This window comes from Grammomys surdaster, unplaced genomic scaffold (assembly GCF_004785775.1).
Source record: "Grammomys surdaster isolate TR1022 unplaced genomic scaffold, NIH_TR_1.0 239, whole genome shotgun sequence".
In the NCBI taxonomy this organism is placed as follows: Eukaryota; Metazoa; Chordata; class Mammalia; order Rodentia; family Muridae; genus Grammomys; species Grammomys surdaster.
Window position 1 is genome coordinate 6769623 of NW_021604684.1, and position 27179 is coordinate 6796801.

At 42.1% G+C, this 27179-nt stretch overlaps 1 protein-coding gene across 2 annotated transcripts; it reads left to right on the top strand.

Annotated features, from left to right (window-relative positions):
• Positions 1–266: 266 nt before the first annotated feature.
• Positions 267–16944, top strand: Nars (asparaginyl-tRNA synthetase). 2 transcript variants are annotated; one of them, XM_028774195.1, is made up of 15 exons: positions 267–391; positions 1359–1441; positions 4479–4544; positions 4650–4742; positions 4827–4916; positions 5904–5982; positions 7094–7164; positions 8400–8486; positions 10967–11188; positions 11286–11485; positions 11880–12015; positions 13000–13113; positions 14679–14810; positions 15110–15241; positions 15919–16944. In XM_028774195.1, the coding sequence occupies exons 1-15, from the start codon at positions 349–351 to the stop codon at positions 16048–16050; spliced, it is 1680 nt and encodes a 559-aa protein (XP_028630028.1). In that variant the 5' UTR covers positions 267–348; the 3' UTR covers positions 16051–16944. The 2 variants fall into 2 exon arrangements, with proteins under 2 accessions (XP_028630028.1, XP_028630029.1); XM_028774196.1 differs by having other exon boundaries at positions 1362–1441.
• The last annotated feature ends 10235 nt before the right edge of the window (positions 16945–27179 follow it).

A 27179-nucleotide genomic window follows, 5' to 3' on the forward strand; every position in this document is an offset into this window, starting at 1 on the left:
TTCCCCCTCATGGTGGTTGAATTCGTGCAATGCGTTCAGCTAGGCGCAGAGCTGGGAGCCAAGGGAGACTGATTTCTTCAGCTGCGTATACCAACTCGGAGACTTGCAGTTCCGTCTCCTGAGTCCAGAGGCTGCACCCCGCCCAGTGCCTTCGAACCGGAAGTATTCTCTTCCCTGACTAAAAATGGCGGCCGCTGAGTCACTTGCCCACCTCCAATAGCCAATGGATGCCCGAGGTTCCGCTGACTCATATCCGCGACCGCTGCTCTAGGTGATCTGATGCAACGCCTCAATTAAGGAAGCCTTGAGTGCACGTTGGGGTGAGCAGGTGGCGTTGGTGCAGTGTCCATGTCCTCAGAGGTGATCAGGGGGACTGCGGAGATGGTACTAGGTGAGTGAAGTTCGGCGTGTGGCACGGCACGGAAATGTTCCGGCCGAATTCCAGAACTTCTCTTAGTGCTTGGCGGGGCGTGGGCGCACTCCAAAATATTCGTGAGGCCCTGGTCCCTCGTCCCAGACCCTCAGACATGGGGGCCACCTGGGGACCCGACTCGGTGGCCCAGGTCTGGTTCTGCTCCAGCCCTGTGGGTCCCTCGGCCACTGCCTCCCTGGCCCAGCCCCACTGCGAAAGTCTCGTGCTTCCGAGGGCGCTGCAAGGGTCTGGGACCTAGTGACGCCCCAGATGTGCAGTTCTTCAGTCGTTCTTCTGGGGATGATTTAAAGCTTTTAATTAATTTTCGCACAACCTCACGTTTTCCGTGAGATCTGCAGCGGTGAAAATAAAAAGATTTAAAAAACGAAGGCGATGTCACAGTTCTAAGGCCCCAGAGTTTGGATTTGTTTCGAAAAGGACAGCGTTTTCGTTTGTTCACTGTGCACTGTTACTGGGATGCCTGATTCACATCTTGTTCTGTTTTATTCTCAGTACAGCCCTGTACGATGTATATGTTGTCCTGATTGTATAGATGAAGTAAGCTCAGAAAGGCTAAATAAATTCTCCCCCAGGTCACTCAGACTTCTAAGGTACAGCATCTAATAACCTTAGGATGAATTTTAAAATTCTGCCTTTATCGTGCAGCCAAGTAAAGAGAAGTTCGAATAGGTTAAAATGATGAAAAACTTCATGTAGGAAAGTCAGATTTGCAGTTCATTGTGTTGGGAGGTGGATGTTAGGAGAATAGTCTTCTTAAACAGGGAGATTGGAAAAATAATATGTTGACTTCTTTTGGTCTGTGGTAGTTTTTTACAAATCAGACGATTTTTCAGTTTACAAAGATAGAAAATTATAAAGCAGTTGCATTAAGTGATGAGGGATGAGTAACTTTTCTTTTTTTTTTTTCTTTAAAAAAAAAAAACAGCAGAGCTCTATGTCTCTGACCGAGAAGGAAATGACGCAACAGGGGATGGAACCAAGGAGAAACCATTTAAAACAGGCCTAAAGGTAATCTCATTAGGATGACTGCTCTGCATTTTAGCAATGAGTGTTGACATTGAATGACTTGTGGAGAATTGTATTTCATTCTTTCACTGAAAAGAAAATACAGCGTTTGGTCACCGGGAGCAGGGAAGAGAGGCAGTATTTGTGTGCCTTTGCCACAGGTATGGAAGTCAGGAGACAACCGTTTGTTCTGTTGTCCTCTGTGTGAATGCTGAGAGCACCAAACTCAAACTCAGGCCGTCATGCTTCGAGGCAGTCACCTTTACCCACTCAACCATCTCCCCAACCCAGTAAATAATTTTATTTCAGACACTAGATTTTGAAAAGGAGCCCTGAAAAGGGAAGTTAAAGAGGACGTACACACATGTAGATTTTAGAGTGGTAGATCAGAGCTCCAACTTACATATATATCAGGTTTTTCCTTTCCTCCCTTACCACAAGGTGTTTATCTCTGCACTTTTTTTCTCTGTCAGACTGTCTGTTTTTCAGTTCTTGTAACAGTAGGAATCCCCTCTGAATCACACTGACCTCATTCCCCAGGTGAGTCTGAAGAGGTCTCTTGATGGCTTTATCATAGTACAGATACCATCTTGACCTTGAGACCCAAAGACTTGACATACCAGCAACCCGTCAATGGACCAGCTCTTTAAAGCAGACTCATGAATCTGAATGCTGAAGACAAAAATGCCACTAAATTAATGTATTGTTATTTCGGGGACCTAGGAACATCGTATGAGGTTAGCTCATTCTAACTGGACTGTTATACATGTCCCAGGAATCCTTTGATTCAGAATTAATTGCATCAGGTTAAGGTATCCCCACTATAGTATTTAGTCATTGGCTTTGTCGAGCTAGAATGCTGGAGTCCTCTAGCTATAGTTACTCCACAAGGGGGATGGTTAAATGCCCCCTCTTTGGAAGAGCAAGACCCTGTCACTCCTTTTCTCTGTGCATCCATATTTGGCCAATTCTTATTTTTATAGATGCTTGACAGTATCAGTCATCAAATCCTAATCCTGAAGTGTTTTCTGCTAAGGTCAGGCCATGTGGTCATGCTTTAATATGTGTTTTAGCTCTTCAGAGAGACGTCTTTCTCAGTTGATATGTCTCCTGTGACTTCCCAAAACCAATGGTGACCCTTGGAAGAGGAATGTTGTCGTCTGAAGGTGTGCCCTTCAGATGTGAGGAATGGTAGTTAGTTAGGCTCTTCCCATCTCTGACATGAAAGATGAGTATCAGTGTACAGTTCAAGGAAGGAGATGGATTCCAAGGTCTCTGTAGATGAGCTGTGTTGATGGGAGGCAGAGTGTCCGTACAAAGAATGTAGGCGGTCACAGTGATCCTGGGCACTGAGCATCCGATGGGGCCGGAGTTGCACATGCAGTCCATCCAGTCCGTCATTGACTGGAGTGTACTTACACGGTGTAAGACTATGAGCCTATGATAACTTACTGTTAAGAATTCTTTTGATGTTGTCAGAAGAGTCACATTCCTGCTCTATAGCATGTGACAAAGTGGACTAAGCCACACTAGAAGGTCAGGGTGAAGAATAGTAGAAGCAGGAGGGGGCGGGTTGTGAGGGTGGGGGAGTGGGGGTGGGGATAAACTTGCAAAGCAGCTTCTCAAGCTTTGGGGATTGGAAGGCTCAGAATGTGAGGGAGGAGGATGGAGTCACCAGTTAGGACTGTGCATGTTTTCTCTGGGAATGGGTGGAGACTTTTCAGGAATTTGAGCATTCCTTCGTTCTTTTTATGATTGGTGTGTGTGTGTGTGTGTGTGTGTGTGTGTGTGTGTGTGTGTGTGACCATTTTGTATGGGGGAGAGGAGGGCTTAGCTAATCTTAAATAAATGTTGTTAATGTTTCCTCATAGGCCTAACTGTTTAACCCCCAAGTTAGTGATTGTCTTTTGTAACTTTATGGCCTCTGGCCTTTAGCTGAGGAATGAAACCAGACAGGTCAGGACACATGGCTCATAGAACAGCTGAAGCACAAGGCAGCTCAGAAGCCCTAGAGGGGGCTCAAACAGGCAAAGACTAGATGGTAGGCTCTCGAAGGTCAGGCTTTATAAACTTCAGATTTTATTGCCAGAGAGAATAAGGTACCTCTCTTTCCTGTTTGATATAATAACTCTAGAAAAATTTTCAGACAGTGCTTGAAGGTTAGTTACTAAGATATTCATCTTTGCCTTTGACCTGTAATTCCAGTACTTGAAAGGTAAAGAAAGGTCCAGGAGTTGAAGGTCATCTTCAGCTACATAGCAAGACCAAGACTGGTTTGAGCTAGAGACTCTGTTTAAAAAATTGGCCTTTAGGGGCCAGTAAGATGGCTCAGTGGGTAAAGGTGATTGCTACCAATCTTGACAGTCTGAGTTCAGACCCATGTGGTGGGAAGAGAAAGTTGATTTTCCTAGTTGTCGTCTGACTATATACACCCTCAATAAAACATAAGCATTTTAAAATTTTTTTACATTCACTAACTTAAACCATACAAACTATAAACTACTAAATGATATACAATACAGTAATGCTTAATATACCAACCAATATTGATGAAAAAAAAAGTCTCGAGAATTTTTCAAATTAAATGGAGATTAGCCTTCTGTGTAACTTGGCTTTTACTTTGTTGAACGAGTTTCAGACCTGCCTATCTTAGGTCCCGCCTTTGTTATTTTACAAGTCTCTAACTTTTCAGATATTGTTTGCAAAGTGGTTTTGCTTTCTGCTGCCTCTCTTCTGTTGGCATAGCTGTACTGGTCCCTGTGACCATTTGACTCTCTTCTCTGATGGGTGGCTGTAGGGGCTGCTTACTGTGTAGCTGAACTGGTTGGAATTTTCAGTAGCATGACCTGAGGTGTTCTTAGAGCAAACTCCATCTGTAGGAGGCTCAGTGAGTCATCCTGTGGACACGGTTTTTGCCTCTTGGCTCCTGATGCTTTCTTCTAGGCTCTTGGTAATGTTGAAGTTCATAATCCACATGTGATTTTGGTTACTAAGTATTGCATAATATTAAAGAAATGTTTTCTCTCTCTCCCTCCCCAAGGCTTTGATGACAGTTGGAAAAGAGCCATTTCCCACCATTTATGTGGATTCACAAAAGGAAAATGAGGTAGGGTGCACCCAAACCTTTTCAAGATTGTGCCTTGTGAAAAATAAGTTTTCTGAGCACATAGAGGTGTGGAGGATAATGTATATCTTTGTGCTCTCTCTGTAGAGGTGGGATGTGATTTCTAAGTCACAGATGAAGAACATTAAAAAGATGTGGCACAGAGAACAGATGAAGACTGATTCTCGGGAGAAGAAAGAGGTGACTAATGAATTTGCCACTATACATTTTTATAGTTACAACACCCAGAGCTATATTTACCAAATGCGTTATTTTTAAAATTAGGCAGAAGATAACTTACGAAGAGAAAAGAACCTGGAGGAAGCAAAAAAAATTATCATTAAAAATGACCCGAGCCTGCCCGAGCCAGCATGTGTAAGTGCCTGTCCTTTCTGGTGTTACGAGCTTGGCTGTATCTGCACTACTTCTGGGTTTGCAGAGCACACATTCTTTGTTCTACTGTTCTGTCTTTTTAGAAGGGATCAGCAGGCAGTGTTCTGAGTGCTGAGAGGTTGGGTTTTAGAGGTTCAGTTTGGTCTTTAAGTTTAGACATTCTATGTTGAGTAGATTCTGCTCCGACTGGCCAGCAGCAGATGTCGGCTGCCGTCCGGCTATGCTGGGTAGTTTCAGGCACAGTTTTTTCACCCAAAAGTCAAAAGCTAAGTTTTCACAAGTTGTGCAAATACTTCAGAAGCATTCGTGATTCTTTGAAAGGAGGATTGCTCTTGTGTTTTTTTCTGGAACCCAAACAGATTGCTGGCCCAGCAGAGAGTGCGGCCTGAGCTTCAGTAAAGTTCTGCTGACGAAGTATCTGTCAGTCTCAGCCGCTTCCCACTTCCTCCTCACAGCATTTTCCTCTGTCTTAGGTTTCTGGTGTCTGGGTGTTTAGACCTGTGAGACTGGGATTGTTGCTAGTGTGGGTGACAGGCACATCTCTTGTGACAACCTGAATTCACTTATTAACTTAATTTCTCTAACAGTACCTGAAACAGTTTTAGATATCTCTCACTGTCAATTTTGCATTAATAGAAAAGGGCTTTTTCTTTTCTCTCTTTTTCTCTTTCTTTCTCTCTGTCTCTACTGACTATTGTGGTGGTGGGGGTTTTCTTGTTTGGTTTGTTTTTTGTTGTTACTAGTTGTTTGGTTGTTGTTTGAGACTAATGGATCCCTGACTGACCTAGAATTTACATAGACTCCCTACCTGGCTTTGCCTTATAAGTACTGGCATTAAATGTGTCTGGCATACACCCAGCAGTGATTGTTTCTGACAGTTGACATTTTACTACAGTCTATGGAATATTGGTGAAAATGTTGGTTTGTAATGATGACGTGTTTCAAGTAGTTTTCATTTATATTTGGCAGGTAAAGATTCGTGCATTAGAAGGATACAGAGGCCAGAGAGTAAAGGTGTTTGGCTGGGTCCACAGGTTACGCAGGCAAGGTGAGTGGTGGGTAGGTTTTCTTTCCCTCTTTTCAATTTTAAATAATCCTGGTTTTAGGTGAAGAAGAGCATAGAAACATGTCTTCAGGTTTGTTTAGGTTCTTGGTGTACTGTCTTTGTTAAAGGGTGTGATAATTTATAGCCTACATTTGTTTCTATGCCACATGATTCTGAAAGTTTGAAACGCAGATATTGCTTCACCTGTTAGAAATCACAGTGGTCAGGGGGTATATAATAAGTACATCACCTCAAACTGAATTTTAATTATTTAATGAGAAGCAGGGACATGCGTTATAAGAATAGATCCTCATCTAGAATATGATCACAGGATTTTTTTTGTGTGCTTATTTTTTATTTTATTTTTTACATCAGCATCCTAGTTGGTCCCCTGTGAGAGTGCATGTTTGAATGTATGTGGTCAGATGCGTGGAGACACATGCACATGGAGGCCCGAGACTGATGTCTGAAATTACCCAGGATTTATCTTCCGCTGTATCTGCTTGAGGCAAGGTCTCTCACTCGAACCCAGAGCTCCTTGATATGGCTGGTCTAGCTAACCAGCTTCCTCCAGACGGCTCCTATCTCTTCTAAGGCTGGAATTACAGGGGCCACCATACCCACCTTGCCTGCTTTTTTGCATGGGTTCAGGGAATCTGAAATCTGCTCCTCATGCCTGCATGGCAAGCACTTTAACCACAGGCTATCTCCCCATCGCTGGCACCTTAATTGTGATTTTTATAACCCTGACATTTTCTTCTCCTTTTTATTAGTTTATTACTTTACTATAAGTGATTATCAAATCATTCATAAAGACGAGTGAGATATGAGTGAGTGTATCTTCACATCTTTCTGCCCCTCCTGGTGGTGCTTAGGGATTCAGAAGTAAATATGACAGTGCCTCAGTTCAGGCCTGACTGACTGTCCCATGATCATGTGGATGGCAAATACCATGTGCAATTAGAACATACAGTCATAAATAATAGGCTTGGGGGCACTTCAGATGCAGAGGTTTGAACTTCTGATGCTTACCCTTGCAGCTGCTTATGTAGGGTGGGTTATGAAGTGTTCTGGAGTCCCTTGAGACTGGCTGAATTTTGTTTCTCATTTCTAGGAAAGAATTTGATGTTTTTGGTGTTGCGAGATGGTACGGGTTATCTTCAGTGTGTCTTGTCAGATGACTTGGTAGGTATTTTGTCTTAAGTATGTCTGAAAGATTGTATCCAATAGGGCCCATAACTGTAAATTTTGAGAATTTTAGGGTCTGTGTACATGTTTTACATTTTTACTATGTTAACTGGATACCTGTATCAAAACCATTAGTATATCAAAAACATATGTAAAAAGTTCTGATTATACCTTAGAAAAGCTAGAGGGAAAGCTTTTGTTAAGAAATTTTTCTGAAACATAAAATCTTAGAACAGTATAGAGAGCCAGTTTTTAGTGGATCCTGGTTTGTTTCCCTGGATGTCATCTTCGTGGGAGACTGGATGTCTCCTTGCCATCATCTTTCCTTCTGTTCCCCAGCAGCTTTGTGGGAGGAAAACCAGAGACACTATTTAGTGGAGTGTCTCACGCTGAGATTGGTTAGTCCTGCCTTGTGTCACTCAGTGTGCTTCTGCTTGCACTGCTTACAAATGGGCATCATGTCTGACAGTATTGGATTTTTATTTCCTTCACACAACTACAAATGAACCTCTGTTCCTCTGGTTATGTCAAGAGGGACATGATGCCCACTTGGGTTTCTGGAGTTAGTAGCTGTAGTGTAAGCAGCCCTATCCCACTGTTGTCAAATGTTCATCTCTTTTCTTGTAATGACTTTAGCATGTACTGGTCATCATGGCATAGAAAAGCTCTGTCCATTTCAGTCAAAGATAGACTGTGGGGATCTGTAGTGGGGCTAGTGTCCTTTATCTTCCGTGTTCATGTAGAGGGACAGCCGTATGTTTTGAATGATGGTACCACAGTCCATCAAGTACGTTAGTATCTCATTGAGCAGATGTTAGGGTGTACATAACTAGGTGTCATCTCAATAGGTCATATAAATGTGCTCCATTGCTAATAGAAGTGTTGTGTGGTGCATGGCCAACCCTGATTTAATGCCTTCTCCAAAAATAGCTTGCATGCTCACTTGTGCATGCACGCCCCTCCCCCCTTTCTCTTCCCTCTCTCTAATTTTAGAAATCAGTGATGAACCAGGGGTGGTAGCACAGCCTATAATCAATCCCAGCACTTTCTCTTAGAGGCAGGGATGTCAGAAGTTTAAGATCAGAAGTTCAAGGTTAGCAGGGCTATATGAGACTCTATCTTCAATAGAAAACCAAACCAAAATTAACTTGTTTGTAAATAATTCCTTTACTATTATTAGAATATTTTAAATCAACATCAGTAGGCTAATATGAACTTTGATCTTTTTACAGTGTCAGTGCTACAATGGAGTAGTCTTGTCCACCGAGAGTAGTGTGGCAGTATACGGAACACTAAACCTGACTCCAAAGGGCAAACAGGTAAGTGAGCCGAACTCACGGAGTAAAGTCATAGGTGTTTAATGGTTTGTTCCCCAGTGTCTGTAGTGGTACATTTGGTGTTGTCATATAAATACACAAATGTCGAATTCTATAAAGTCAACATACTGTGTCCAGTAACATATGTACACTGTATGTTTTTATCTTAGTCTGCCTTTTGCAGCTATAACAACATCTCATGGACTAGGAAATTCATGATGAAAAGACATTTTTCTTGTAGTTCTAGAGGTTGGGAAGTTCAAGATAGAGAGGCTATTTTGAGTGATGGCTTTCTTGCTGTGACAGACCATGACACAACTAACACATCCAAGTGAAAAATGCATTCAGTAGATTTGAATGGGGCTCAGCTGACTTCTGTGGCAAACCCAGTTTCGTGATCACTAGCAGCTAACTCACTGTCAGGATTTCATTGCTGTGGAGAGATACCACGACCAAAGCAACTCTTTGGTTTTTTTCGAGACAGGGTTTCTCTGTGTAGCCCTGGCTGTCCTGGAACTCACTCTGTAGACCAGGCTAGCCTCGAACTCTTGAACTCAGAAATCCACCTGCCTCTGCCTCCCAAGTGCTGGGATTAAAGGTGTGTGCCGCCACCACCCGGCCAAAGCAACTCTTATAAAGGAAATATTAGGGCTGGCTTACAGGTTCAGAGGTTCAGTCCGTTATCATCATGGGAGGAAGCATGACAGCTGCAGGCAGACATGGTGCTGGAAGAGCCAAGAGTTCTCCATCTTGATCCACAGGCAGCAGAAAGGGACTGAATTCCATAGGCAGCCATTCCACACTGGGCAGAGCTTGAGCCTAGAGACCTTAGAGCCCACCCTACAGTGACATACAAGGCCACACCTCCTTAAAGTGCCACTTCCCAGGAGCCAAGGAGTCAGACACATGAGTCTGTGGAGGCCAAACCTATTTAAACTCTGAGGATTTTAGAAAACACTAGTTTAAACTGAAAGCTTTGAACAGGAATTGGTAGTTTCTTAGGAAAAAAAAAGAAAAGAAAGAAAGAAAGAAAGTGGAGGGGGGAGGGTGACGGAACATAGGAATATATTTTTGCTTTAGCCAGTAGCAGGTAACCTAATAACATTTACCTGTTGCTAATTACAATTCAAATAAGCTACTGTGCTTGTAACTGTTGCCTAGGAAAAAACTACAAGTGTAGCTTATTAACCACAAGAGGGAGCAGATACTCCTGGTACCGAGTTTGTGTAAAGCCTGCCCTGTAATAAAAATGAGTGTCTGAGTGAAGTTCACTGAGCTTTCCTTGAAGTACCGTGATTACAGATGGAGTGGTTGTCATGGTGTTACTTGCTGTCCCACTGGCAACAAGATAATTACATGCTCCGTGAGTGAGAGGCTTTTAGAATAAATTACTTTCCATAGAGTCAATCGGGAAAATTCTGATTATCTTTTTCTAAATAGATAACTGCTTTTAGAAAAAAATTTATTCCATTTAAATGTAAGACTTTATTTTTTATCACTTCAATTATGTATATGTGTGTTGGTATGTGTTATGTGCATACAAGTACAGATGCCCTCAGAAACAGAGGCGTCAAATGTCTCGGAGCTGGTTTTAAAGGGAATTGTAAGCCACCCTGTGGGTGCTGGAAACCGAACTCAGGTCCTTTGGATGGGAAGTATGCACTCTAACTGCTGAACTAGCTTTTAAGCTCCATATTTAAGTTTTACATATGGAAAAGTATGTTAATGTTTTAGACAAATGCTAAAAAAACAAACTGTCATGCTAATAGTTGTTAGTAATTACTCCAGGTCATGGAATTAGAGTTGATGTAAAAGACAACATTTAATTGGGGCTGGCTTACAGTTTTAGAGGCTCAGCCCATTATCATCATGGCGGGAATCGGCAACATACAGGCAGACATGGTGCTGGAGAAGCTGAAAGTTCTACATCTTGGTTTGCAAGCAGCAGAAGAGGACTCTATTCCACAGGCAGCCAGGAGGACGGGCACTAGGTGGAGTTTGAGCATAGGACTTCAGAGCCACCCCTACAGGGATACACTTCCTCCAATAAGGCCACACCTCCTACTAGTGTCACTTCCCGTGGGCTAAAAATATTCAAACTACCACAGCCTTTTTAATTTACAAAATACATGTGTATGTTTATATGGAAAGAAGTATTAAATGTAAAATTATAGCACTCAGTTATTGAGTCACTAATTCTGGAGTCAAAAGCTACTAACAATATATTTTTTTTTTTTTTTTTTGGAGACAGAGTTTCTCTGTGTAGCCCTGGCTATCTTGGAATTCACTCTGTAGACCAGGCTGGCCTCGAACTCAGAAATCCAAGTGCTGGGATTAAACACGTGCGCCACCACTGCCCAGCACTAACAATGTTCTTAAACTAACACCTTTCTGAAAACTTGGCTCTAACATCTTCAGTGCTGTTAACTTTTAGTGTCTGTCTCACTCCCTCTGCTTTTCTCTTCTGCCTTTTACACATAAAGGCTCCGGGAGGCCATGAGCTGAGCTGTGACTTCTGGGAACTGGTGGGGCTGGCCCCAGCTGGAGGGGCTGATAACCTGATCAACGAGGAGTCTGATGTGGACGTTCAGCTCAACAACCGGCACATGATGATCCGGGGAGAGAACATGTCCAAAATCCTGAAAGCACGGTCCATGATCACCAGGTGCTTTAGGGACCACTTCTTCGACAGGGGGTACTATGAAGTAAGTGCCTGTTACACGGGTCACCTTTTCCAAGTGGTACTGTGCTGTTTGGAAGTGTTGGCCATAGCAGACTTGTTTGCTCCTTCTCACTTAACAGGTTACCACTCCGACACTGGTGCAGACGCAGGTGGAAGGTGGGGCCACACTCTTCAAGCTTGACTATTTCGGAGAAGAAGCATTTTTGACCCAGTCCTCACAGTTGTACCTGGAGACCTGCCTTCCAGCCCTGGGAGATGTTTTTTGTATAGCTCAGTCATACAGGGCCGAACAGTCCAGAACACGAAGGCACCTGGCTGAGTATGCAATCGTCTTACCTAAGCGACTCCTAGGGCTGGGGTAGAGGTCAGCTGGTAGAGTGCAGGCTTAGCGTGTACAGGGTTAAGTCCTCAGTAGCACATAGAAGTGAACCTGTTGGCAGATGCTGGTAATCTCACTTGGGAGGTAGAGGCAGGAGGATTAGATGTTCAGGGCCAGGCTGGGCTATAAGACCCTGCCAAAGAAGAAAGAAAGGGCAGTTGGTTCCTTAGGCCACAGTCAAAATCTATTCTCTGATTTTCCCGTGAGTTTTCAGTGAGGGAGGCTTCTGAGATTCCCACAGTTCACTCTGAACACTTCCGCAAGGTTCACACCCTTGCTTGAGAGAAGCATCTGTTTAAAACAGGAGCAGTGCTCAGCTGTGTCTGTTTCTCAGGTTCACTCACTTGGAAGCCGAGTGTCCTTTCCTGACCTTCGAGGACCTCCTGAACCGCTTAGAGGACCTAGTGTGTGATGTGGTGGCCAGAATCTTGAAGTCTCCAGTGGCAGGCATAGTGCATGACCTCAATCCGGTAGGTGTAGTGTTGTCTCCAAATGAAAGGATTCTTTATAGAAGACAGAATCACTCTGTTCTTGTAGGTTTAGTGAACTGAAATAAGTAAATAATGTTTTGAAAATTTAAAACTGGTAAATTGCCAGTGACTGTATTTTAGCTTATAAAAGAGGCAGTCGTAAGTATTTCTTCATCTGAAACACTGTTTCCTAATAATGATCTGCAAAACTATTTTTTTTTTTCTTTTTTCTTTCTTTTTTTTTTAATTTTTTTTTTTTTTTTTGGTTTTTCGAGACAGGGTTTCTCTGTATAGCCCTGGCTGTCCTGGAACTCACTCTGTAGACCAGGCTGGCCTCGAACTTAGAAATCTGCCTCCCAAGTGCTGGGATTAAAGGCGTGCGCCACCACCACCTAGCCCGCAGAACTATTTTCTGTGTTAAAGAGTTTATTGTTACTGTAATGGTGCAGATGGAAGGCAGAGAACAACTTTGTGGAGTTGGTTTTCTCCCTCTCCCCCTACCTTGGTCCATGGATCAGGCCCTGGGTGTCAGGCTTTCATGGCAATGGCTTTATCTGCTCCGCCATCTCTCAAGGGTCTACTCCCATCCCCTGCTTGTGTTTTTATTTTATATATAATATATATGTGTGTGTGTGTGTGTGTGTGTGTGTGTGTATATATATATATATATATATATAGTATATAATTAAATGTATAAGCAGAGCACACACATACATATGGGTGTTTTGCCTGTGTGTATGTCTATGCACCATATGCATGCATTGTCTCTGAAATCGAGAAGAAGAATCCCCTGGAACTAGAGTTACATCTGATTATAAGCTGCCATGTCAGGCTGGCGATCGATCCTGGGGCCTCAGGAAGAGCAGTCCATACTCAACCACTGAGCCATTTCTCCAGCCCCCACCCCCTTTTTGTTTCTTAACAGGCATTTTAAGATGGTATGCTTTCTGTTTATACAGTTTTCCTCTTTTCATTTTACTCTAGAACTTTAAACCCCCCAAACGGCCTTTCCGCCGGATGAACTATTCAGATGCCATTGAGTGGCTAAAGGAGCACGATGTAAAGAAAGAAGACGGGACGTTCTATGAATTTGGAGACGTACGTGTCCCTTTCTCATTGCTTCAGAGAGGCTTGTGTGCTTGAGCAGGTTGCTGGTTGTGGCTACCTCCTGATGCTGGATGTCTCTGCTTGCCTTCAAGTCAATAATAGTAGCAGAAACTACTATTATCCAGATTATCTGGATTCATAATAGCATGCACTTTAGAACAGGGTCTTTCTTGTGAAGTTCCAGAATGTTTGAGTTCCTTCATTCACACAGCATCCTTCTCTGTTATGCTCATGAGTGTTCCTCAGCCAGCTCATTCTCCAGCCTCCCTGGCTAGAGCCCAACATGCAAGTATTCAGATGTCTAGTTGACCATTCCTGCTTCACCATTGGCATGTGTGTTCACCGGTGAACCATGAGTAGCTGCTGCTCTGCAGAGCTTTGCTTTGTCTTCAGAAGTGATTTACTTAGAGAACAAATGATGTCTCAGGTCTCCACACATTGCCCTTGGTGTCTTGTAGATTCAGTTTATGATGTATAGCATAATTCTGAACTGAAGTGTTAAAGTACCTTATTCTACCTAGTACCTAGTGTGACTGGAACAGTCTCCAGCTATAGAACCCTAATGTCTCGGGGCCCTTGGTGGGCTTCTCTCTCAGCCTGCTATGTAACTGAAGGCTAGTGACCCAACTGTCCTCATGTCTACTGTGAAGTGACACCCTCTCCTAACAGATGAGGAGGTCAGGGCCAGTGGCACAGGAAGCTCTCAGTGCATGCTGGTGTGTATTGTGCATTTCTCGCTCCTGTAGCACAGGGCCCTAGAGCTAGTGAATAGTCTGCAGGCTTTTCCAGGTGTACCTTCATCTCATACAGAACCCCAGTGTAGGAGACAGATACAGCCTAAGAGATCAGAGTGTTCCCCATTTCATCCTTGTCTCTCCAAACCTTCAGGGAGCAGAGCCAGTGACTTCCCAGTTCTTCAGTCCTTAAACAAATCAGTGAGTCTGGTCCAGTCTCTGCCAGCTTTTACTGCCATAGGAATTTTGAGTTCTGTTTCAATACAGTTTCTGGAGGGATGCTTTGAAAGAGACTAATTTAGCTTGGTTTATCGTATTTCCTGGTTATAGTTGGAGGTGTGATAACACAGACTTGATGTTGGTAATTTACTTTATGACTGTTCCTACCACTGAATAAGTGATCTGTTGTAACAGGAAAGGAGTGCAGGTAACAGTCTAAAGATGAATGTCATCGGGACTTTGCAGATCAATCACGTTCTGGAGCGTACACTGACTGCCTTCTGCTCTGGAGACTAAGTGGGCTGTATTTGCTTGAGAGCTTGAGTCTGGCTGACCAAGAATCAGAGCAGTATCTGGTCCTAACTTAAGTGTCTGGGCAGCAGGGTCATTCCATAGCAGCACTCAGCACACTGCCTGGGCTGTGGTGAAAGCTGATCCTGTTACCGCTCATTTGATAGCCACAAGTAGGCTTTATTTCTTTTTTAAATAAATTGTTCCTATATACATGTGCATTTTGTAGTATTTTATAAGAACTGACTGAAGGCTAAAAAGCTGCTTTCTTTTTGCAGTTTTAAATGTTAATGAAATCTGGTTTAACCTCAGGATATTCCCGAAGCGCCCGAGAGACTGATGACAGACACCATTAATGAACCAATCCTGCTGTGTCGATTTCCTGTGGCGATCAAGTCCTTCTATATGCAGCGCTGTCCTGAGGATCCTCGACTTACTGAATCTGTCAGTCTGTGATTCCATGAGTATTAGAAAATTTGCTTTTTAAGGGTCTGGGAACTATCATTTGAGATAAGATATAGCTCATGGCAAGAATTTTATAAATCTAGAATGACAGTAATTAAAGTAAAAATCCCTTCCCTGGTAACAGTTGACATGTTCTGTTAAAGAATTTGAGTAATACTTTGCGTAGTCATGGGGCTTTCTTTCAAGTTAGCAGCTTGATATCTAATTTCCCTAAAGCCTTGCAGTCATGTCTGGTAGAGTGGCGGTAATTGTGGGGCTTTCGACTTACTGTTTTTAAGGTGGACGTGTTGATGCCCAATGTCGGTGAGATCGTGGGAGGCTCAATGCGCTCCTGGGACATTGAGGAGATTCTAGAAGGCTATAAAAGGGAAGGGATAGACCCCGCTCCGTATTACTGGTATACAGATCAGGTAAAAGCAATTGTTTAAACTTCTTTAAATTTTTTTCACTATAATACTTTTCTGCATACGTTGTTAGGAGGCCAGAATTCTTCGTATCCAGATGAGCTGTGTGTGCTTCATGTAGCATTGGGATATTGCCATTTTTGTCTTTAGCCCAGTTATACATCAGTTTCATTTGTAAAGTTCTGCTGCGGTTTTTGTTTGTTTGTTTGTTTGTTTTGATGTGAATGGGTATTTGGCCTGCATGTTTGTTTCACATGCAATGCCCCCAGAGGCCAGAAGAGGGCTTAAGATCTCCTGGAGCCACCCCTACAGATAGTATTGAGCTACCATGTGGATTTTGAACCAGGCCCTCTGGAAAAACAACCAGTGGTCTTAACTCTGAGCTAGCTTGCTAGCCCCTGCCACAGTGTAAAATAAAATAAATTATTAGATCCTACCAGCATGTAACACTATTTCTCACTTTCCTCGTGATAAATCAGGGCAATTAGTTTGAAAGGTGAAATCTCTTACTTTCAGTTGGTTCACTGAACTATTCCTCCCTGCATGGTTTATGAAGGCGTATGGATTTGGGTTGGATTTTACTACGATGAGCTGTTACATTGTGGAAGTTAGCTCATCATAGTAATAATTTTAATGTGATTAGGTACAGTTTTAAAATACGCATTCTTTCATTTATTTAACAGAGAAAATATGGTGCATGTCCTCACGGAGGGTATGGCTTGGGCTTGGAACGATTTCTCAGCTGGATTCTCAACAGGCATCACATCCGAGATGTGTGCTTGTACCCTCGATTTGTCCAGCGCTGCACACCATAACCGCATGGCCCTGAAGCACGAAGGAAATGAAAAGTGAAGACTGCCTCTACAAAAGAACAAACGCCCAAATTGTCCCTTGACTTCCTGTTGGGGGTTGTAGCTTTTTCCTGTCTTTATGTTTTTTCTTCTCATTATCTTAAAAAGCAGTAGGTATTACTTGAATATCAAGTGACATTGATGCTCCTTTAATAAAAATACTCACTACAGAATTTTAAGGAAATATATGTCATGCCACTCTCTAGTTATGGAGATACTTTATTGTACTGTAGGTTACAATCATTATATTAAATAAACCATACATGCTTATACAGTTTTTAATTATGGTCTGACATTCCAGTAACTCCATCTTTTTGTCCTTTTAAGTGTCACTGGAATTCTTTAATTTATTATGTACATCTGTTACAGCGAGCATCTAAAAGAGAAACTGGCTATTTGACATAAAAGAAACCGGAGTCAAATACATAGCCCTTTACATTCACTGTTAATCCTTTGTAAATTCATACAGTGTTTATAATTCCGAGTGGTATGAGTTGACCGGGAAAAAAGTTAATGGAGGGCAATTGGATTATAATTTGCAATGAACATGGTTTGGATGGTGGGTTATTCAAATGATTCCAACCCCCTTAGCCTTTAGTTTAAGAGGGTCCAGGTGGGGCTTCCCTCTTTGGTGTAATTCCTGAGTAACAAAAAGTAAATCTGTTTCCAAAGACTTTGCCCCTGGAATCTTAGCCACCATAGACAGCTAAGTTATCCCTGACTCATCCTTGACTACCTTCTGCGCTGCCTTGCCGACTCAGCAGCTTTACCAGTGGCTGCAGTGCACAGTTGCTCTCCCCCAAATGCATGCCATGTGTTCTGACTAACCAATAAATGAGCAGGTGTTAAAACACAAAACATTTTGCTGACTTATTTTCTCAATGTTGACCATCTCTGACTCACATTTCAAATCTTAACCATTTTTATTTGTTATAATTATTAGATTCTGAAGTTAGTATTATTCAAGTTATGTGACAGTGACAGAATGAGTTTTTAAAATTTTATGGATACTTGGGTCCTAGTTACAACTTTTTGTACTTTTAGTTGTTAATTTTAAAAACATTAAGTTCCCTTGTATTTTCAAGTCAGTAAATGACTGATGGAAATGGGCCATTGTGACCTAGTACCCGGACGAAGGTCAGTAAGCTGTGCCCAGTCAGTTTAGCAATAGTTTCACCAGAATTTAAGGGACGGACGAGGTTAAACTCAGTACCTTGAATTTTGTATAAATTGTATAAATAGGTTGATAGTTAAGATATGAAAAGAGAGCGAGGCCGGGCAGTAGTGGCACACACCTTTAATCCCAGCACTTGGGAGGCAGAGGCAGGCAGATTTCTGAATTCAAGGCCAGCCTGGTCTACAGAGTGAGTTCCAGGACAGCCAAAGCTACACAGAGAAACCCTGTCTCGAAAAACCAACCAAAAAAAAAAAAAAAAAAAAGGAGAGCGAGGATTGGGTAAGAAAAGGGATCAGACTATGGGACCAAGGACCCGACCATGAGTGACCACAGGGCCCATCCACGGGTGCTTTGTCTCACTGTGTGACTCTTGCTCTGCTCTCAGGATCACAGATGCCATCCCTCCTTTCAAGGAGCAGCTCGCAGACAGCCCAGAGTCTAGTTCCCACTTTCCTCATTAGGTTCATATCTCCTAGCTCTTTCTTCTCAGAAGCCTGCTTCTGGTCCTCCCAAAAACTCTTCACTTGGCCTTCTGCAGTAGACCTTCACAGAGAAGCAAGAAGCCACTCCTCCAGGAATTCACATTGCAAATGTTGCCCAAGTTAGGATACTTCAACTTTTGGCTTTAGTCAGTGATATGAAAGATTGGCCCATAAAGCATTTTACCTTTCATCTTTAATAGCCAACCAATTACGGGTGTTAAACATGTTATAAAATATGCCATATGGTAGAGGGTTTTGCTCGCTGTTACCTCAGTGCCCTGAGTATGTTATAGAGATAGGCTAGGCCACACGATGATTTTGTAGAAGGTGTAGTAAGTACATTTTCTACCTGTGATACTTTGAGCTTATGCTGTGGTTATGGAGAAGTAACCTCATTGTATGCCAAGAAGCACCTGGTCGTACTATTCATTTTTGCTAGAAGTCCTTCAACCATTTTTAGCAATTCAAATTTCTCCTTTATCTCCTTCCCACCTTGCTATGTGTAATAATTCCTAAAGATATCTTCTTAAGTATAGAGAATAGTTCAACACTCGGTACATATTATAATTACTTGATTTTATAAATTGTAGTGCCTGGGTTTGACTGGATTAGCTGAATCTGGATTTATGAATGAGGCCGAAATATTTTTTGAAAATTCCTAAGTAAAACCGGGGTAGGTTGATGTTAACTGTTACTAAAATGAACTTACAGGCTCTCTTCTTAATATAATACTTAAGTCCTCAAATATTACTGCTCATCTCTAGTTGAAATGTGTCTTAGGGTTTCCATTGCTGTGAAGAGACACCATGACCAAGGCAACTCTTAGAAGGGACAGCATTTAATTGGGGCTAACTTACAGGTTCAGCAGTTCAGTCCATTATCAACAAGTCAAGAAGCATGACAGCATCCAGGTAGGCATGGGGCCGGAGATGGAGCTGAGAGTTCTCCATCTTGATCTGAAGGCCACTAGAAGACTGACTCTTCCACAATGGGTGGAGCTTTAAAGCCCACCCTCATAGTGATGTACTTCCTCCAAAAAAGGCCACACCTCAAAATAGTGCCACTTCCCATGGGCCAAAAGTATTCACACCACCACAAAATGAGAATACTGGAGAAAGGTTGGGTTATTTAAACTGTCTTAGCATCGTGTGTGTCTTCTAGGAATAAAGGTACCATGAAGCTCAGGTTCTGTAATTCATACCATCGGGAGATCACTCAAGGTAGTGACTCATGCTCAAAGCTTCTTATTTCTTGGACTGTTAGCCAGAATCAGCTTGATTAGGATTAAATGACGTCATGAGTGTGAACACTGAGTTCACACTCAGAATGGGTATTCAGCTTGTATCTGATGTAGCATACTAGCTTGGAGGCATGGATGTTTGTCAGAATTTAGCTTCATTTAAAATTGAGCTCCATGCTGCAGGAGCACATGCATTTTCTCCGTGATGCTCCATCCCAGAAGTGTCCCATGGAAGACAAGAACTGTAGCTTTCCCACCTGCACTGTTGATGCTCATATCTCCATCTCTCCAACTTCCTTCAGCTGTCATTTCTTTTGGAGACCTGGTAAACTGGAATGGCTTTTCCTTCTGTGCCTTCTCGTTTTCCTTACGATTAGTAGTATCAGGTTTTCTTCAGTTCAGACATACTGGGTAATCTCTCTGGTACATTCTTCCTGTAAAAGTTTCCTGGACTGTCTACCTGCAGCTTATCTGGGAACACAGTCTTCAGTTCCCGATAGGGGAACTGTGCCCCACGGCAGAGTGGGACTGACAGCTGCTTTGACAGACTTTTTTTTTTTTTTTTGGTTTTTCAAGACAGAGTTTCTCTGTGTAGCCCTGGCTGTCCTGGAACTTACTCTGTAGACCAGGCTGGCCTCGAACTCAGAAATCCGCCGGCCTCTGCCTCCCAAGTGCTGGGATTAAAGGCGTGCACCACCACCGCCCGGCTTGACAGATTTTCAATACATCGCATTATAGCTTGTTATCCTCATTGCCACTTGCAAAGGCACCTGTTGCCGCCAAGCCCAGTCACTAGGGATCCTGTTGCCTAAATCTAAATAGTTCTCACTTTAGAATGGGCCAGCTTACAATTCAGTTTTTCTCCAGCTGGCTGAGCCATGAAATATTGATTCATCTGACCTCTAGCTTCTAAAAGTCTGTTACTGTAATAAACTTTTCTTCCTTTTTTTTTTTTTTTGTCCTTGAAAACAAAAAGCACCCACCACCATCATTATAAGACCTCTGTTGAGATTTCTGTGGGGTTTGAGCCAAAGTGAAGCTAACTCTGTGTTTTAAGCCCCCGCTGGCCCAGAGGTCATTACTCCATTTTTGAATACAAGTCAAAATGAAGAAAGTACAAGGGGAGAGATATACAGTCATTAGCTGGGGAAAGACAGGTTGGCAAGCAGCGAAGACACATACAAACAAACATGAAACTATAGAAAGGTCCTATGTGACCTTTAAGTGGGTCTTGGGAATCTGAGAGGCATTATCCTTGGACTTTGTTGAATTTTTTTGGGACGTGTTCAGCTATGTGTGAATTCATAGGTTCTCAGCTGTGCTCAGCAGCTGTAATAAAACTCAAGACACTGGCAGTGAACTTCACAAGAGCCCTCTGGGCCCTGTCACTCACTGGTAACATTTTTTTCTTTTGAGTTGTATTCTGAAAGAATGAAACAACGTTCACTGTAGCAACAAGTCACACCTGGTTTCCGCAGACCAGCCCTGCCTCAGGCTAACCAGCCTCAGGGGCTATCTGACAATATGGTTTCCTCACCTGTAGAATAGGGTAGACTCACCTTTAAGGTGTGGCTTTGGTGAGTGCAGTCAGTGATGGATAGGGTCTAAGCACTCTTTGGAAACTCCTTTTGGAAAAGTCAGTATTTCCTTTTTTCCTTGTGGCTAAATGTGAGTGTGAGCCAAGAACTAGGCTAACTTCATTTTGTTGTTGTTGGTGGTGGTGGTTTTTCGAGACAGGGTTTCTCTGTGTAGCCCTGGCTGTCCTGGAACTCACTCTGTAGACCAGACTGGCCTTGAACTCAGAAATCTGCCTGCCTCTGCCTCCCAAGTGCTGGGATTAAAGACGTGCGCCACCACCGCCTGGCCAGCTGGCTAACTTCTTTTTAATTCGATATTTTAATTATTTACATTTCAGATGCCATCCCCCATCCCATTCCCCCTACCCATTAATCCCCTACCCCATCCCTCCTCCTTTTTTGCCTTTATACTGTTTAAATTACATGCAAGTATTAAGATCAATTCTAGGTTGAGGAACTAGTGGTACAATAGATACAAATAGTCCAGGAACAAGGAAGACAATAAACCCAGATAATCAGAGAACATGCATGGCAATAAACAGAGTCCCGAGATCACTCCTGTGATCACTATTTCTAAGGGCTTATCAGGATGATCAAAATATCTGAGCCTACTTCCCTGTCCTAGTCCAAAGTCATTTTCATTCCTGAAGCCTACTTCTTTGTTCTAGCTTAAGATTTAGATTTCTGCCTATAATTACTTCTTTGTTCTAGCCTAAGATTTAGCTTCCTGCCTGAAATTTCTTCTTTGTTCTAGCTTAGGATTTAGATTTCTGCCTGAAATTACTTCTTTGTTTCAGCCCAATGTCAGATTCCTTCCAAGCAGCCCATTTCTTTGTCCTTGGCCTATGTCAGATTCCTTCCAAGCAGTCCATTTTCTTGACTTTGGCCAATGACAGATTCCTGCTAGGCAGCCCCAAAAGTTCTCCACATCTCCCCCTTTTTATTACATAAACCAGACTGAGCCTGTCTTAGATCGTTCTGACAAGAAAGCCTTCCTTTGGAATATGCATTATCATAAGCAATGCACTCTGTCTTAGGTTGGTAAGGCTCTGTGCACAATCTTACCCGTCCTTGGCTTGCCAGCATGTTAAATTAGTAACTCTGTCTGGGGGTCCATTATCAGTTTCAAGTCATATACTTTGGCTGCCAGCCTGTTGATGTAGTTAGAGACAAGCTTTAACACGATGGGCAGGAATAAAAATATTCTGAGGACAAGAAGGGCTAGCCTGATCAAGCTATACATGCCATCTCTTAATCCAATATTGGAAATAACAGTCTACACTTGGAAGGCTAGATCTGGACATTTACAGAGACATATTTGGAAGTTAGCTGTAGTTCATTATGATGTTGTGATAGCAAGAGATAAAGTTGGAACAGGATCTGGATTCCAAATAAGGGTTAGTGCATGTTTTAAGGCTCTTTTAATTGTCAAACTAAAATTGGTTTTGTTTCTTCTACAGTATTTATTGTAAGTTGCATTAACTGTATAATTTCCAATTGTGTTAGTGTGTTGAAACCTGGCATGTTTGTTACAGGGGTCTATCAATCAGCTTTTGTCTTACTGCCCTGAGTATTAGAAAACCTTGATTCTCTGAAAAAAGCTTGAAAGTGCTGGAAGAAGTGGGTTAGGCTTTAAGCAGAAGCAAGAGAGTAGCAGGCTTGATTATTGCTGGTATAACAGCTTTAATTTCATTAATTGCTAGCACCACTGCTTCTGCAATAGCATTGACACAAGGAGTTCAGACAACTATTTTTGTTAACCATCTAGCAAAAAAATGTTACTAATGTACTGAGTATACAAAAGGATTTATATAGGTATTTGGAACAATGGATGATGCTCTATATCCTATTGAAATTATCTGAAAGAGGTTCAGGGTTCAAGAGTTAGGCGCCATCCCCAGTGTCATGATAAATATCATTGGAGTAGTGTTACTTCTAAAATTTACAGTGATTGTCATTATAATTAGAAAAAAGTTTAAAGATACCTGTAGAGTATTTGGCATAATTCTAACACCTCTCTGGGTGTGTTAACTTTGCATAGTGAGATTATGAATTTAAAAAAATGCTGCTCTGTTGAGCTTTGATGCTGCAGATAATACCAATAAAATTATCCATGGCCTGAGGTCAATATTTCCATTTTGGGCTAACTTTCTTTTTCTTTTTTTTCTTTTTTTTAATTTTATTTTTCAAGATAGGGTTTCTTGGGCAGGTGAGATGGCTCAGTGGTTAAGAGCACTGACTGCTCTTCCAGAGATCCTGAGTTCAATTCCTTTTTTTAAAAATGTTAATCAAAGGCTTTATAAATTTGGTAATGCTCAATACCAAGATGCCCATACAATCAGAAGTGTAACCCAATATCCAATCTAGATATACCAACTACTTTTGACTGGTGGAGACACACCAACATCTGCCTCCATGTTCCTCTCTCTCTCTCTCTCTCTCTCTCTCTCTCTCTCTCTCTCTCTTTCTCTCTCTCTCATCTCCTAGCTCCTCCTCTCCTCCTCCTCCTCTCCTTACTCCTCCTCTTCCTCTCCTTATTCCTCCCACCTTAGTTCCTCCTACATATCACCTTTCCTGTTAAAATTAAAAAAAAAAAACTTTTCTCTCAAAATACAATTAGAGCATCACTATACCAATTTGTATCAGTAAGGTACAAGATAGACCTAATACCCAGTCCATCATTTTGTTGACTAAACAGAACCTCTGTCATCTCTCTTAACTAAAAATTTAGTTCTGAACCTGGCTTTTTTCTTGGCTTTAGAATGAATGTCAGCTGAAAACCATCCTCTCAAATCTTTTCTCTCAAAATAAATAGCCAGGATTGGCTATGAGACTATAAGTCTTCAACCCCGTCAGAAATCCAGAATGACTGAATTAACTGAAATTATGGGAAGCACAAAGCATGGCTTCTAAAACTTAGCATTTATAGAGACTGCTGAGTACCTGGACAGTCCCTATACTACAAAACGTTGGAGCATCCTATCTTCAGCTTTCTGTCTCAGGATCATCTGACAGACCTAGTAATGAAGAATTATTAAGGGCTGATTACTCTGTCTTGGCAGATATAATCAGTCAACTATTCCACAAGTGTGTCCTTTTCTGGACAGTAATTTGTCTGTAGATGAAAAGAGGCAATTCTTCCCTAGTGACTGTCCCACCACAACTGGAGTAACTCCAAAGATGCTCAATTTCTTCCTAGAATCCAAGACAGGGAAGCTGTCAGGAGCAGACAGGTCTCTAATCAAAATGAACATTAATACAAAAATATTTGTAACATCAATTCTGTGGACATCTGACATTTTGAAAACCAACTATCCATGTAAGGCAATCTGGACTGATGTCTGTTAACTCCTCTCAGCTATTTCTAAATAAAATATAGAAAATATCCTAACAATAAACCATGAATTTGCTATAGGCTCTTAACTCACAGGCTAACTATCTTAAATCAGTTAAAAAAGTTAAAGAAGGACTGGGTCTAAGCCTTGTATTCCTAAATGTGTTATATAGGCACAATGCCTATGAGGGTAACAATATTAATCTTACGTGCATTGAGATATTAGAAGAGGGGTAGGGGAAGAGTAAATTGATAAGCCTCTGACATCTGTGTCTTCACTGCATTCAGCTGAGATTCCAGGACATCAGAGGTTCGAGCAGGTCTGTTCAGCTTGCTTGATGAGTAGATACACCAAGGCTGTGTAGTCTGCAATATACAATTCTCAAAACAAATTTTAGTATCAAGATAATTTTTGTTTGAATTCTGGAATCTAGTCTTCTGGTGGCCTGCCTCTGTCATGTCTAATCCATATAATTCTGGGAGTTTCTATGAGGGTGTGCTCCCATCAGCCTCCCATTCCTGCCTTCCTGCTCTCGAATTCCCCAACACTAGGGAATCCAAACTTTCAGGCACCAAGGCCCTCCACTTCCACTGATGCCTGACAAGGCCACCCCCTCAACTACCTATACAGGTGGAGCCATGAGTCCCTCCCTTTGTGTTCTCGGGCTGGAGGTTTTAGAATGGCTACTCCAGCTTGTTTCTTAGGACCATTTGCTTGAAAAATTGTTTTCCAGCCTTTTACTCTACTGGAGTGTCTGTCTTTGTCACTGAGGTGGGTTTCCTATATGCAGCAAAATGCTGGGCCCTGTTTATGTATCCAGTCCGTTAGCCTATGTCTTTTTATTGGGGAATTGAGTCCATTGATGTTAAGAGATATTAAGGAACAGTGATTGTTGCTTATTTTTGTTATTAGAAGTGGAATTATCTTTGTGTGACTATCTTCTTTTGGATTTGTTAGAAGAGGATTACTTTCTTGCTCTTTCTAGGATATAATTTCCCTCCTTGTATTGGAGCTTTCCTACTATTATCCTTTGTAAAGCTGGGGAAAATATTGTGTAAATTTGGTTTTGTTGTGGAATATCTTGGTTTTTCCAGCTATGGTAATTGAGAGCTTTGTTGGGTATAGTAGCCTGGGCTGGCATTTGTGTCCTCTTAGGGTCTGTATGACATCTGTCCAGGATCTTCTGGCTTTTATAGTATCTGGTGAGAAGTCTGGTGTAATTCTGATAGGTCTGCCTTTGTATGTTACTTAGCCTTTTTCTCTTACTGCATTTAATATTCTTTCTTTGTTTTGTGCATTTGGTGTTTTGATTATTATGTGATGGGAAGTATTTCTTTTCTGGTCTAGTCTATTTGGCATTCTGTAGGCTTCTTGTATGTTTATGGGCATCTCGTTCTTTAGATTAGGGAAGTTTTCTTCTATAATTTTGTTGAAGATATTTATTGGTCCTTTAAGTTGGGAATTTTCACTCTCATCTATACCTATTATCCTTAGGTTTGGTCTTCTCATTGTGTCTTGGATTTCCTGGATGTTTTGTGTTAAGAACGTTTTGCATTTTGCATTTTCTTTGACAGTTGTGTCAATATTTTCTATAGTATCTTCGGCACCTGAGATTCTCTCTTCTATCTCTTGTATTCTGTTGGTGATGCTTGCATCTATGACTCTTGATTTCTTTCCTAGGTTTTCTATCTCCAGGGTAGTCTCACTCTGTGATTTCTTTATTGTTTCTACTTCCATTTTTATGTGCTGGATGGTTTTGTTCAATTCCTTCACCTGTTTGACTGTGTTCTCTTGTAAGTCTTTAAAGGGATTTTTGTGTTTCCTCTTTAAGGGCTTCTACCTGTTTACCTGTGTTCTCCTCAAATTTTTTGAGAGTGTTATTTATGTCCTTCTTAAAGTCCTCTGTCGTCATCATTAGAAGTGATTTTAAATCTGAATCTTGCTTTCCTGGTGGTATGGGGAATTCAGGACTTTCTAGTGTGGGAGTACTAGGTTCTAATGATGCCAAGTACCCTGGGTTGCTGATGCTTATGTTCTTGCGCTTGCCTTTCGCCATCTGGATCTCCTTAGTGCTACCAGCCTTGTCTCTGACTGGAGCCTGTCTTTCCTATTATCTTGGATGTTTCAGAACTGTGTGGGATCAGTGTTACTACTGGGGTTAGAGCTGGGGCCCAAGATCTGCTCAGTGCCTGAGCGCAGACAGGAAGGAACCAGTGCTCTGGGGCCAGGAGTGAATTTCTGGGTCCCAGTGGGTCCCAGTTACTCCCTGTTTGAGACAGGTGTTGCTGTCTCCTTACCTAAGATACTGCCCGGGTTAGAGCTCCTGGGAGGTCTGCTTCCTCTAGGTTTTGTGAGATTGGGTGCAGAGCTGCCACCCGGGATCTGCTCAGGGCTTGGGCCCAGACCGGAAGGAGAAAAGGCAGGCTAACTTTCTTTACAGTTGCCATTAGGAGCCTGCTGGGGACAGCATACAATGACAAGGACTGCCTGTAGTAGGCCAGGATGGAGACATCTCAGAAGCCTAAGGCAGCTCTTTGTAAAGAGGATTGTGTCTGGACCCCTAAGAAGCAGGAGACTTATCCCTCCAGGGAACCCACCTTCTTAAATAAGGGACTGCCACAGCAGGCCAGGATGGAGACATCACAGTAGCCCTCAGCAGCTCTTTGTAAAAAACAGTTGTTTCCATTTCTCCTAACCTTAGCCTTGGACAACGGCTGTATAGATTTCAATTGTGCGTGACTGTTTTTCAGTTGGCCTTGTTATGCATAATTATTCTATTATTTCTGACTTTCTTATTTTTTTTCTTTCTGCTCTGGTGAATTCTGTGAAACTAGATGTAGCTTGATGTAATGATTTTTAAACAATTAAAAATTGAGGCATGGGGCACAGCACAGCACAGCACAGTCCTAATGGCCCAGGTGCATGCTATGTGTTCTCATCTTTGAAACAATGTAATAACTGCACAATGATAGTTCCAGATTAATGCTTGACTTGTAAAGAAAGTTTGAAAAGATTATTAAAAAATGAAATAGAGCCAATACTGGGATCCCAAGAAAGGAAAAATCTATTGAAGTTTTGAAATAAATTCTGTATAACATTTAAGAGTGGATAAGGGCCGGGCGGTGGTGGCACATGCCTTTAATCCCAGCACTTGGGAGGCAGGATTTCTGAGTTCGAGGCCAGCCTGGTCTACAGAGTGAGTTCCAGGACAGCCAGGGCTACACAGAGAAACCCTATCTCGAAAAAAAAAAAAAAAAAAAAAAGAGTGGATAAGGAAATATA